General features: G+C 30.7%; 1 protein-coding gene across 6 annotated transcripts in view; it reads right to left on the reverse strand.

Moving 5' to 3' along the window:
* The window catches only part of Dgkb (diacylglycerol kinase beta), a 618,799-nt gene that overhangs the window by 162,229 nt on the left and 441,954 nt on the right, over positions 1-14,616 (reverse strand). For all 6 annotated transcript variants that reach the window (XM_071607991.1, XM_027932698.3, XM_027932697.3 and 3 more), the window contains 2 exons: positions 11,843-11,933; positions 5,055-5,250 (listed from right to left, as the gene is read on the reverse strand). In XM_071607991.1, the coding sequence (XP_071464092.1) occupies positions 5,055-5,250; positions 11,843-11,933 (287 nt within the window). The remainder of the gene's footprint in view (positions 1-5,054; positions 5,251-11,842; positions 11,934-14,616) is intronic.

Raw genomic sequence — 14,616 nt, forward strand, 5'->3', positions numbered from 1 at the left:
CAAAGATAAAAGGTGGTAGAAGTTGCCTGTTTCAGTTTTCTAAACTTTAATCTGTTTTGTCCCACCTTCATAATTTTTGCCACATGTAGTTACTTCCTATGTTATTATTTATTTTAATTGTTTTACTCTATTTTCAGTTAAATGAATTTAAGTCAAATGAAAAATTGCAATTACCATTATAAATAATAATTTAAAACAGCATTGCTAACAGAAAGAAGACAACTATAATAGTAAGTATATATGAAACTAGTAAACATTAAAGTATTTGTGTACCTGCTAAACCATCTCAGTTTTCATGAATGAGTGCTTGGTGGGCTTTGATAAATTCTGACCAAATAAAAAAAAATAGGGTTGTTAAATGTGAATGAAATTACTGAATATTTCCTGGATGACATAATATGTTAATCAGTTTTTAAGATAAACTTTCCTGTGACAAGTACCTGGCTAGCTATACTATGTGCAGTGTAGACAGACATCTACTTAATGAAGTTTCAAGCAGGAAGTCCAGCTGCTCTTGGCAGCACCTCCCTTAGCTTCTGGCAAATGCTTGAAACTCTATGGTTTGAATGTAATTACTTCTGCTCAGTCATTTTCGAACTTTTTAAAGCAGTCAACAACTTTTGTTTAAACAAATGAAGGAATATTTTAAAAACAAGTAAATAAAAGAGAAAATCAAAATTTTATTTGTACAAATACATTTCAGAGGTTCAAGTTGTTAGCATTTTCAGTTAGTTGATTTACGGGAATAATAGGACTATTTTGATGAAGTCAGTTGCAGTGTTACAGCCATCCTGCCTTTCTTAGATTTCTACATTTTATTTTGGTTGCATGGTATTGGGACTATCCTGATGCAGATATATAATTAAGTAGATGAACTTTTTGCATTTTACTTGGTCACATTCTGATTCCATTACTGGAAAGTGTAAGAGTTTAACTTGACTATTCAAAGGTACATCAATTAGAACTAAAATAGATCACATTCCTTGAAAGGTCCTCACTTTTGGTTAAAAAACAGTTTTCATATATTTGTTGATCAGGGTAGGGAAGAAAAGAAGTACTTTGGATTAGATAAAGGGGAATGAAGGGAAGGGAAGTGGAATGGGAATAGGAGATAGTAGAATGATTTGGACATAACTTTCCTATGTGCATGTAGGATTACACAACCAATGTAATTCTGTATCATGTATAACTAGAATGAGAAGTTATATTTCATATATGTATAACATGTCAAAATACATTACATTATCATATATAATTAATAAGAACAAATTAAAAAATTAAAGAATTTTAAAAGTAGTTTTCAAAGGTGCTTTTGTAATACAAAGTTTTCAAAGGTGGCTTTTGTAATCTAAAGTTTTCCACTTTAGTTAACAGAAATTTATTATATAATGTTACTTCTGCCTGGTTCATATTCTTTTAAAGTTTACATTAGTAGGATTTATTTTATTCTGCATAAAGACCTAAAATTTTTAATTTCATGCCTAGTTGTGAATATGTTTAAATCAAATTTTCTCTGACTAAAGCATGCTTGTGATATACTTTAGTATAACCCTATTATTGGAGCTAGTTAATTAATGCAATTTCTTTATGAGCAAAAATGCTACTAAAAAGGATCTTTGTTTTCATTTAAAATATTGGTGTTGTAATCTTGTTTTCACTTCTGCTGGTTGGTATGTGCTGTTTTGTTCTTGTGCCAAAAAATGTGTCTGAATTTGCTGGTCTTTTAGTTCCACTGGGTTCACATACACTATGGTGGTAATGTGTCCATTTGTAGCATTTTTCTCATTAAATATGGAAAGGCATGTTCTTTTAAATGACCACTGAAGAGTTATAGACTTTCCAATCAATGCCACAGTTATTTATTTATGTGTGTGTGTATGTGTGTGTGTACACAAATGTATATGTGTGGCATGTATATTTTTCTTTATCTCCTTCAATCCATCTATTTCTCTCTCTCTCTCTCTCTCTCTCCCCGCCCCCCCCCCCCCACTTCATTCCACTCCTTTTTTCTAACTACATAGGAGAAAGAGGAAAGCCAGAGAAAGCTGATTTTGTCTGGTAACAGAAGTTAATCATTTGAGAATAGTATGGCAATGTGTTTTCATAGAATATAACATAGGGTATTTTTTTGTTAACTACTTTTTTCTTGTTTCAAATATGGCCATGTTTGACCCAAGTTTTTATAGAGCTGCTGAAGAATTACAGTTGTAACTCAATGGAACACAGTATGAAAAATAATGTTTTAGCTAGAGGCCTTTATTTCTTTAATGCAAATACCTCTACCTCCATGTGCAATCACTCATTTATACATTAATGTGAAGAAATTTATTAGACATCTTTCTGAGGTTAATTTAGAAGAGGGGGAGGTAAAGATGAACTCAGCAACTAAAAGACATGGGAAAGATTAAATATTAAGGCTGGGAGCATTGAAAATCAACTTGGCTTACTTTACAGATTTACTTAAAGACTATGCTATCTTTATATAATACACTTACTATACTTATAAACACACACACACACACAAACACAAACACACAGAAAATCCCTACTGATTTAGATGAATGTGAGTATAAATATGTTTCAGAATTGAGTCCAAATACTTTAGTATATTTCAATGAAATGATAATATAATGCAATGAGTTACTTATAATTTTATTCAACCTTGAATTAAGTCAACAATATAATTTGCAACAAAGAAATTTAGTGACTAAAAATGTTATAATCTTATGTGAATATCTTCAAAGATTGCAAGCTAGTGAACTGTTCAGGAGTCCCAGATCACACATAGCTTGAAGATATTGAGGATATGATGAACCAAATTTAATCTTGCACCTTTGGTCTATGAAATTTATTTAAATAAATTTAAAATATAGTGTACACATTTTATTAATATCAATCTGCTTATTAAAAAATAAAATAACTTATCTCTATCACATGGGAATTTAGTTATATGCTTCTTCCCCCACCACACAGAAATACTTTCTAAAGTTTAGGGTGGAAAGTTTCCATTCCAAAATATAGTAAAAAATTAGTTGAGACTTGTGATAAATTTTTAAGGAGTCATAAAATGACCTTCAAAAACTATACACTTACAAAAATGTATTCCTGACTCAGAAACCCAGGATGTTCCCACTTTCCTCTTTCTCAGTGTGTATAAGAACTTAGATCTAATAGTTCCACATTAGAAAAAAAAAAGGCAGAAATGGAATAGAGAGGTTTTCCTACATTTATGGCAGTAAGAATCAATGATAATAGCTGTAACTGGTTTGTCTGGACTTTATTTCAATCATACATTCTTGAAAAAAAAATCATATAAATATCAGAGTTAGTGAGACCAGGTCAATAGAATCTCAGCTCTGTGCAGGGCTTTACACACATGTCCATAGAGATGTTTGTTTGGATAGAGTACAGCCCTGTTTCTTAGAAACTTCCAGTGGATGAATGTAGGCAGCTGAGCCACTGGGAACCAATTTGGACACATATCTGTAATGTGTACAAGCAAAGGATCTGCCTAATATTGTAATGTAGTGGTCAAATGGAAAAACAAACCAACAATATTTTTGTATATATTATTTTATATGTGCATAGTACAAAATATTTGTAAAGAAAGAGAGTGAATATATATATATATATATATATATATATATATATATATATGAACATAATAGTGCAATCTGTGGAATTCAAAAGAAAAATTTATAATTTGGTCTTAGTATGTTTCTTAGGCTAATTCTAATTTTCAGAAAATTTTAAATATTTTTAAACTCTACTAATCTTTAAGATGATATTTAAATATGAATATGATATTAATGTCAATATCTTCTAAAAACTAATAATCATATTTATGTCCTACTTACTATTAATTCATATAGGGCAAGCCTCTCAATTTTTCTAGGTATGTCTCCTTTAAAGTGCTATTTTCTCCATATTTTCATATAGTTATATTGCATTCTGAGTATAAACTATTCTAATTGATTTTTTAAAATCTTGCTTATACTGAATTCCATAGATATTCACTATTACTTCTACATTTCAGAGGCATCAAAACTTCTAGTCATTGGCAGGTCTTAATAACCTTTTCCTTCTAGAGCATACCCAACTCTTTCTCCATCTATCCTTGTCCCTCCCATCATGATACTGAATTCTGTATAACAGAAGTCATTGCCTATTGCAAACACCTAAATTAATTACCAGTTACCCGCCCTCAAAAAAACAAACAAACAAACAACAACAACAACAAAAAAACATAGAGCTATTTACTACCACAAGTCCACCAACTACCTTCAAATTTTATTTATTTTTTTACTTTGACAATGTGGTCTTATTTCTAAGGCAATCAGTGGTAGTAGGTAAACTGTAGAAGGTAAAAAGAAAAATCATATATATTCATTTTATTGATTTTTTAAATTCCTATAGATTTTATGAACAAAGATATTACTTTGTTTATAAAATTTACCAAGAAAAATTAGATGTCACATCCCACTGTGAAATATTCTTCCCCATAGTCATTGTATCCTATTTTATTAGTATTTGCTCTTTGTTTCCCAGGTGTCCTGTTACTAACTCTATGGAAAAATAATAGCAGATAGTCATAATTTATTGTAGAACATTGAAACATTCCCTGATATATGGTTCTTAGAACAACAGTTTAATGTAAGACAGTTCAGTATCACAGCCTGACTGAAGAAAGACAAGAACAAATCCTCTTAGGATACAACCTTAGAAATGCCTAAACTAGGTCCTTGTTAAATTCGTACATCCTGATCAAGATGATTACATTCCAGAAGAGCTAATGAATAACCTATCCTATTTTACTATCCATTACATATATAGTACACATTTTAATTTTTGTGGGGAAAAACCCTAATCAAAGAATGAGAACAAAGAAGGAAAATATTCAGAACCCATTGTGTAATTTAGTAAAACTTGTGTATGTGATACCATGAAAAATACTACTGCATAAATATATACATTTTAGTGCAATGAAAAACTCTTTAAAGGTAGCCTTTGAATTCACATTAACAAGCAATTTGACAGTTAGTTAGGAACCTTACCTTGACTTGCAAACTTCAACTCTTTGGCATCTGTGAGTGTGGTCCTTTTGTCAGACCCTTTCTTCTCTATCCGTCGATGGCTTCTTCTTTTCTTAGACTCTCCCCAGAGGTTGGATCCTCCATGCATGCTTGGTATATTCAAAATAGCAATTCCTTCCAGAGAGATGTTTATTAGATCAATCTGTACGCCATCACACTGGGAAAAGAAAAAAAGGAACATAGACTGGAACATAATTTATCTTTCTTTGATTTTTTTCCTTATCTTTAAATAAGGGCTTTTAAATTCACAATTGTACCTTTTCTAAATAAGCTTTTCAAGAATACCTAAATGTTTATCATAAATATCAACATAAAATATAAATCAGTAACTAGCATTAACCTATTATCACTAATAATCCTTAAAAAATGATCAAACTAAATCATTAGAAAACTTCCGAGAGAAACATGTTTAGTGTCTACAAATGTGTATCCAGATGCAAATTTCCAGTATGTTACAAGGAGGTTGATTGTAGGAAGAATGGTCAAATTTGAAGAAGAAATTTTAGTGATTGTCATCTGACACCTATTCAGAACATATTGTAATATTCGGGGAAAATAAAGAAATAGAATTCTTGAATCATGGCTTACATCTTTAAAACAAGACAAAACAAACAATAACAACAACAAAAAAGAATAAAGTGTTTAAAAGGGAAAGTAAAGTCCAAAGCAGTAATTTTCAACCACTCTGGAGTGACCAAGAATGGTATCTTGGTCTAGATTAAGTTCTAAGCAGGACATCAAAGGCAACTGGAAGCCCAGTTGTCCAAATGAACATAGAGGGCCAGGAAGATCAAGTAAGGGAAATGACAAGAACAGCAGTAAAAGGAAACTCCAAACCACTCTATTATGGTAATGGCTTGCTAAAAACCCCAATTAATTAGCCAGAGTTTTTGTTTTGAGCCTGGTGACAAAAAACACTGCTGAATATAAAAAGTGTGGACAGTTCTTTGCTGTATTCAGTGTTCACTTTTTAATTTTTTGAACATTTTGATCATTTCCTCTGATGGACATGTGTGGAGAATAACAGGGCCATTGTCTAATTTTTGAATGACTATGTATTAATTGATATGCTGTAGGTTTTCTAAAATGGTAGTTAATATAAATATATCCCAGAAATTATTCTCCCATTTTCAAATACAAGTCAATATGAGTAAAGATATACATACATAACTCTGTTTAAAAAAACTTTGTTAGGAATAAGCATTTTATAAATTGAAGCAAATCTGCAGTGGGATTAGTTCATTTGTCATGTCTTATAAAAAATAATAATCATCGCTACTAACTTCCTCATTTCTCATAGCAATCAAAACTTTTAGACTTACAAGAGGTAATGTTCCACCAAAATGACAACAAAACACAATCCCCTCTTCTACATTAACTTCATCACACTGACTCTAGAACTGCTTCTTGTTCACCAAAAAATAAAAGCTGTGAAATAAAGCAACATTTTGAGCCTAGTTGGCAGAGATAGAAACAAATTCTAGAGAAAGTGCCAAGTTTTCATTCCATTTGTTTCAAGGAGGGTGAAACCAATATCCAAATGATGACTTTTTTTTCCCCTCAGAAATAAGTGATTTTCCCTCCTTTTCATGTATTAAATTAAGATGATTTCTTTTTACTAAAGAATTCTGCTCATGTGTATACTCACTTACCGCTATATATTCTAGATAAACAGATATTAATTTCATAATTAAAAGTAATCTTGTGTAAATACCCTGCAGGCCTCAATGAATCAAACACATACTGTGTGTCAGGCCTCCCACTGACTTCAAGTGGAATGTACTGGCTGGATAATTAGATAGTACATATTTTTTAACCTTATTTGCATGCATATTATATCTTTTGCACACTGACAAGCAGCAGTAACAACAAAAGTCAGATTACCACAGGGAATTCCCACAAAGAAGTCTTCATTCCTTATAATTTGCAGCCTAAATTAAAATAATTTGATCTTTGACAAGGATGAAATGTCAAGCAGAAGGGGGTCCTCTACAAGCCATGGCCTGTGGCTTCTGAAATCTGCCTAATTTATGTCAGTCACTTCTTAATACATATTTAAGTATTACACGAAAAAGATGATAAATATGCAATCTGACACCTTTGGTATTTCCCTGCTGTTAATTTATAAAGGTCTGGCTTCCCCCAAACTGACTAAAATCATTTAAATAACAGAAGAATTGTGAAATAAGCTGGAGTTGGGGCCTGGCTTCCATTTTCACTCAATATTGAACACAGCAGGTAATACACTAAGACAATTATTTGACTAGGCCTTAGAACCCCACTGTGACAAGTGACTTTCAGAATTAGTGAAGGAGGATTCCTTTGTTCATCTGCAGGAAAGGAGAGCATGCTGCAAATAAGCTTTTTTTTTTTTTTTTCTTTTAATTGAACTAGTGGAGTTACATGTGACAGTGGAAAAACACCAGTGTATACTATTATTCATGTTTGCACTATTCAGAGTCATGTCAATTGTAGTTTTAAGGAAACAGAGTGGGCTGTTCTCTAAGAAGTGAAAAAAAAAAATTCTTAAGGAGTTGCAAAGAAAAAGAGCTGTTGAAGAACACTGATGCTATTTGGAGCAGGACAATGTATTGAAATAAATTGCAATTTATTGATACTTTGTTCCCACTAGTTCTTGACCCCAGGTAACCTTCCTCTGTTTGCTTTAATGTTATGTTGGTTAATCTGGAAATTTTAAGTGCTATTGCTGATAGAGACCACCGAATGTAGCACACCAGTTGAATATAGGAAAATAAAAGCTTAGGTGAAGGCTATGAAATATAAACAAGTGATAATATTGTGTCAGATAATATTTTCATATGCTTTGAAGATTTATGATTTCTAAAAAGGTAGCTACAGAGGAAAGAATATAAAAGCTTAAACGCTAACAGCCTCAGTTAGACAATAAATTCTGAATATTTTTATTGTGTAGGAAAAGGTCATTAACATATAGAACTGTGGGAGCTATTTATAGAGTGCAATGCTATGATGCCATTGTCTACCCTTCTTCATTTTAAAATGAAAGACCTTATTCTAAAACAAGTTTACCTAAAGGAAAAGAATATTTCAAAAATATTTTTGTCAATGTATATTAATCCTAGTTTATAAACTTTGGAGAGCTATACTTTTTGATAATTTGATGAGATTAATTAAATGTTAATGATAGATTGTAAATCTTTTATGTAATGAGTTTGACTCTGTACCTGTATCAGATAAAATTATTAGTAAGTTTACTCACTAAAACATTAAAAAACTGCTTTATAGATAATCTTAGTATTAGGACCCATAGAGTAAAAGCCATACTGGGAAAGAGCCTTGTTGACTTTAAGAATTCAAAAATCTCATCTTTCAAATTCTGAGAACTTGGTGTGGGGATGTGGCTTGATGGTAGAGTGCTTGCCTAGCATGTGTGAGGTTCTAGATTCAATTCTCAGCACCACATAAAAATGAATAAATAAAATAAAGGTATTGCGTCAATCTATAATAAATAAATAAGTAAATAAATAAAAATTCTGATAACTTATTTTGTGAACCTGATATTCTTTTTGTCATTTGTTAATTCCTGAGATTAGATTTGTAGAAGTACTCACTCATTGTGATAAATCTCAGCATTTTTGGATGAAAATTCTTGACTTTAGAATTTACCATCCTTCTTAGGCTCATTAACAACCAAGTCTGAAATACTGGAAGAATGTGTTTTCTTATTCTCTTATCAGCTTTTTCTGCTACATGGGGCAAAATGAAAACTATGATCTTTATAGTTTAATTGTAGACGCAGACCTGAGATATTAAAGTATATATCCACTTCTTCTCCCAAATACTTAAATGCAAACTTCATTTTAAAATGTATTCTTGTGGACTGTGGTTGCAGCTCAGTTGTAGAGCACTTGTCTAGCATATGTGAGGCACTGGGTTTGATTCTAGCACCACATAAAATAAATATATAAATAAAATAAAGGCACTGTGTCCATCCACAACTAAAAAAAAAGTATTGTTTTAATTTTATCTATTTTTCTTCTATAATACAACTTGAAATTATTAAAATTAAAATCTCTACATTATAGGTTATATATGTATATATATATATATATATATATATATATATATAATTATATTTGTTTATAAGTGTAAATTATATATATATTTCTAATATTTTCTTGATTTTAAACATTTTAGCAGCAACAACAACATGATTCTTATTTCTCTTAAATTACTGAATAAGATGTTTAAATCTACAATAGAGATATAATAGCGTGTCTCTAATTCACAGTGTTTTGAAGAAGAATAAATCAGGTAATGCATATGTGTTGCTTAGCACAAGGCATGGGGTAATGTTAATAAATTTTAGATATTATTATCAACTACTGTCCCATGATATTTATTTCCTCTCAAACATTTGTCCCCTTTTGAAGGAGACAAAATCTGATCTGATCTATATGAAAGAGGAATGTGATATAAAAAGAGACACAAAAAATGGCTTGTTTTTGAAGAAGCTGCCAATAAAACACATATTCATTGCTTGAGGTTCTGTTGTTACTAAAGTGGTTTATTCCCTGTTATATATTTTTCAAACCATAGTTGGTATGATATTTAGGCCACATAGGAAGCAATAGCAAGCAGAATCAAATTTCCGAATTGCTGTTTTTGTTCTATTTAATTATGAAGTAACCTTGAGGGTAGAAAGGCTTATTCTGCTAATATGATAGACTGGATTCATTAAAATGTGAGCAGAGAGGCAGATTTGGCATTGACATCTATCCACATGTGTCTGTGTGTGTGTGTGCAAGCGCACACACACGCACACACACACACACACAACTCTAAAGATATGAAGCAATATAATGGAAAGTGCATTCTGTGCTGATTGATTTGTAAATACCACTGTAGTGTTTCCCAGAACAAGCCAGTAATGCCAAGCCAGAAAGTTGGCCCTGGAAAATATGTACAATCACAACTATAAGAAAAATAACTTAGCTCTAATTGTCCAAATTTCTTTGAGTGTCTTCTAAATAGCTTTTCTATAAGATGTAAAAAGATCTACAGAACAAAATCACTCACTTTTATCATTGTATAGAACTTTAAAGATCAATGTTTTCCACATTTTATTCAAATATCTTTTGCTATATGGTACAACTTTTTTTTTTCTTGACCACTTTTTACTTTATAACACATGTAACATTGCTTTATTTATTGAAAGTTTTTCAAGGGAGAAGATGAGGGAAAGAAAGGATAAGAAGATGCAGAAGAGTTTGGGCTCTCTAAATGTCTTCAACTAGAGTCATACTTTTAATTTTTTTTCCTTATTTTTTGCTTCTGCTACAGATTTTCTTGAACATAGGTTTCTGAGAAAAATAAATCCTCAAAACCTATTGTATAAAGCAACTTTATAAAAATAGTAATGCTGAATGTAAAGGGAAATTGCAATTTTTACAATAAATACATGACACATATATAACTGTACTTAAAAACATATATGGCATAAATTGCTATATATATTAGATTTTTTATTATTAAAATATACAATCTGTGCTATATTTTCATTCATAATTGTATCCATGTGATGCATATATACAGATACATTATTATAAATAGTAATCACAGAAAGTCCACATTGAGCCCAAATTCTTTACTTTCTGTGATCAAACTACTTTCTAAGGTTATGATCTCATCCAGTTATGAAGGGTTCTCCCCATTCTATAAAACATCTAGTGTTACTTCTAATGCTTCACCTTATTTTCCAGTCATGATGAGAAGAAAGTACAAAGAGTTTACTCGGGGAATAATGTCATTTTGATATTATTACTAGTAACATCAAATTATAAAGTTAGGACAATGATGAGCCTAGCCAGGCCATTATGAACCTATGTGATCCATCACTTCTGTTTACTAACCTATTACCTGAATGTTTGCCACTAATGGTTTAAGTATTAGCAGTTTATGAATTTATTTTTAAAATGAAAAGTATCAAAGCCAATATTTCTGGATTCCTAAGAGATAATTATTTTTCATGTTTCATTATTTGGTTACTTTGTTTTTGTCCTTGCCATTTATTAAAATGCAACTCTTAATTTTCCTTTATCCTTAAAATCTCTCAACGTGTCATTTTCTTTAAAATATGTCTCCAAAATTTTGAGTCCTAAGGTGTCTATATATTTTTGGTAGACCTATGTGCTCCAAGTCTTTTTAAAGTGTGTCTTGTCTTATTATCTTTGCTCTTTTTCTTGGCATTTTCACTTCCTATACTTGTAACAGGGAAATGGCAACCTTGGGAACTGAGAAAACCTAGTTAATGAATGGGAATGGAATGGGAAAGTATACTTTTTAACGTTGATTCATGAAAGTAAGTACAGTTTTTTGTGAACTGTGTTTTAAAGGTTATGAAATATTGAAACTTGAAAATACTAAGATTTTTTTTATATATTACAACTTTTTCTTTCATTTTCATCCACGACTTTTATATCTTTTCGCTCTACACTCTCTATGCCCACTAACTTCACTAATTTCCATAGTTGTGTTCCACTTCTCATCCTTTTATATTATATTAAAACAACTTGAACCCACGTTTAACTTTATTCTAATATTTCAAATTATGCTTTCTTTAGAGTGGCATAAATGACATTTTAGCAACTTGAATAAATGGAAGTGGGTTGCTTAAATTATATTTCATCCTGTGAGCTACACCACAAACATGTGAACAACAAAACACAAGCCATTCCATACTATTATAAAAGGGAATTAATTTTCCTTACTTCTATTTCTACAGATTCATGGAGCTTCTTGCAGGTGGCTGAGAAAGTTTCAGATGTGCCAAACTCAAAATACCAAAATTTGTTCTTCATTCTGAAAAAAAAAAAAGAAGAAGAAAAAGAAAGAAGCAGCTCAGACAATTATCAATAACAGAAAAGTTGTTTTTTTTTTTTTAATGGCCTAATTTTGTCTTGCAATACAAGTAATAAAAAAGGTTTGAAACATATAACATCCAAAATGTAATAAATGATCACATAATTTTCAAAGCTTAAATGTTGGTGTCAAATTGTGTGATAGTCCCTTAGGGGATTACAGGAATGGGTTGATCTGACAGATTCACGTATATCTTTAACTTTTCTAACTATTGGTTGATTAGATTTCTAAAAATGTTTTAGTGCTTATGGTTTTCTGTTTTAGGTAACTTGATTTAGGAACTAACCATTCTGTAATCATAAAGAGAAACAAACATTTTCCCATTTCATGTGAAAAGATAAAGTGTAAGCATGCTGCATGGGCATGGTTATGAATTCACTAGAAATAGGCATGAAGAGATAGCATATTATTAAGAAAAATAATGGTGATCCATAAAGCTAATATTTAGTAATTTAGAGATAGCCATTAATTTTTAAGACATCATTCTTTCTCATATTTCAGTAGCAGGATAAAACAAGGAAGAAATAATAATATCAATATAACAAAAGTTGCAAAGAAAATATAGTTTAAAATATTTCAGTATTTAATCTTTTTTTAGGTATTTAATCTTAATGTAATATCATACAATTTTTTCTCCAATGACCCAATGATATTCTCTTTAGCTCTTTGCTCGCTTAATGTAAGTTTACAAAGTTGACTATATTTTTATACTATCCATATTGTACTTAAAAATTCATTCTTATAAAAAAATAGACAGTTTTGAATTATACATATTTCTGATATGGTGTCATGCCCTCAATTAGAAAAAATGCAGGTAAATTGACATACACATCTTCACATACAAAATCAAAACAGAAACTTCCGTTTAGTATTTGAATATCTCTCACATGAAACTATTTTGAGTGACCTATAAATATCGATATCTGTCTCTTCCATTAGAATGCAAAATGTTTTGATAATTAAAAAGATATTTGGCAAGGGAGTTTTGTACTTGATTCAATGCTGTTATTGGTTAGGAAAATGGTGTGAAATCCAATAGAGTGGTTAGTAATCTGCTGTTAAGTAGAGTTTATGACATGAAATTATAAACTATAAAAGTAATTTTACTTATCTACACATATTCAATAATATCTAGGTTTATACTAGGTTTTATTTCCATACAAAATTTTCACAAGCCCTTCTTGTATCAGCCACATTCAGGTCAGTAATCTGAAGATGAAAACAGGTTTCAGATTTCATTGGATTCTGTTACCATGAATCATTATTATTTTCCAGATAATATTTTTCTTATTTAAAGCCTGATTGTATACAATAGATATGCTTTTATAAGTTGACATACTTGCTGAAGTCATGTAAAATTAAAAACATTTTCCATTGATTTATCATTGTGATAAAAATGGACATAATTTTATAAGTTAAGAAGAAATTGTTGGTCTGAGATGGTCTCAAGACATTTTTAGTGGTTGTTCTAATTATAACGTTTTTGTGTTTATCTTTTCTCTAGATCTTCATTTGTTCATTCATGAGAACATTCACTTCCATATGCTTTAGTGTCAAGTTATAAAGATACACATAAAAATGCAATTATTTTTTGTTCTCAGTGAATGAAGAATGAGGTAAGATTATAGGCATATAAGATAATATTTAAAAAAAATAATTAGTTAAATGAATATGTGCAAAAAATAATGTGAGCACACTTTGATCATTCAACTAATTTTGCTTTAGGGAATACAAAAAAAATCTTTAAAGGAAAAAGTTATGTTTTAATGGATAAGTTAGAAGAAAGCAAATAGAGAAGGAAGGAAGAAAGAGATAAGTGTCATATCAGTGCAGTATGATGTGAGAGTATGCTGAGTATGGATGGACAAGTGCAGTGAGGTGTGTCTCAGAACACGTATGCCACAGAAAAAGGTTAGATTTGATCTTGTATATTAATAAGATGAATAAGAGGCTGACAAGTTTATTAGCATTGGACTGACATGGCCAGCTTTATTTTATAGATAAATACGTCTAGTAGAAAAGAAAAAGTGGTCTGGAATGTTGAAATGCTGTTGTTGTTGACAGAAACGTGGCTATTGGAATAATCCAAATGAAATATCATAGGAGGCCTAAACTAAGTGACAAGGGAAATGGAGAAGAGAGTCTCAATTCAATAGACATAAATGAGGTAGAATCAATAAGAACTGGTAATATTGGGTTACACTTAGATTTATGCCATACCTAGGTTATCTCTGAATGTACTTATGGGAATAACAGAGTATTTCTCTGGAATAAAAAGAGCCATGGGTTCATATTTTGACAGGTTCTATGATCTAATGTATATTGTGTTACAGTTGGAAATTAAATATACGGATGAGGCTTTCAGGTGCATAGAAATGATTATACCCTATATTTTCCATTCTGCCTATCAAAATTCATCATAGTTTAATTTAGGGCAATGTGGGACTTTGATCTGCTAACCAAGATTTACTCACTTTAACAAATACATCAGAAGAAATAGAAATTCTGAGAATTTACATTCAGCCTTTATTCACAATATTAGTTAGCATTACTGCTCATGTGCAAAAGCTACTTTAAATTCTCCATTATTACAACCATTTTATGTTTCACTTAGATAAATATA

Source organism: Marmota flaviventris, chromosome 1 (genome assembly GCF_047511675.1).
Source record: "Marmota flaviventris isolate mMarFla1 chromosome 1, mMarFla1.hap1, whole genome shotgun sequence".
Taxonomy (NCBI): domain Eukaryota; kingdom Metazoa; phylum Chordata; class Mammalia; order Rodentia; family Sciuridae; genus Marmota; species Marmota flaviventris.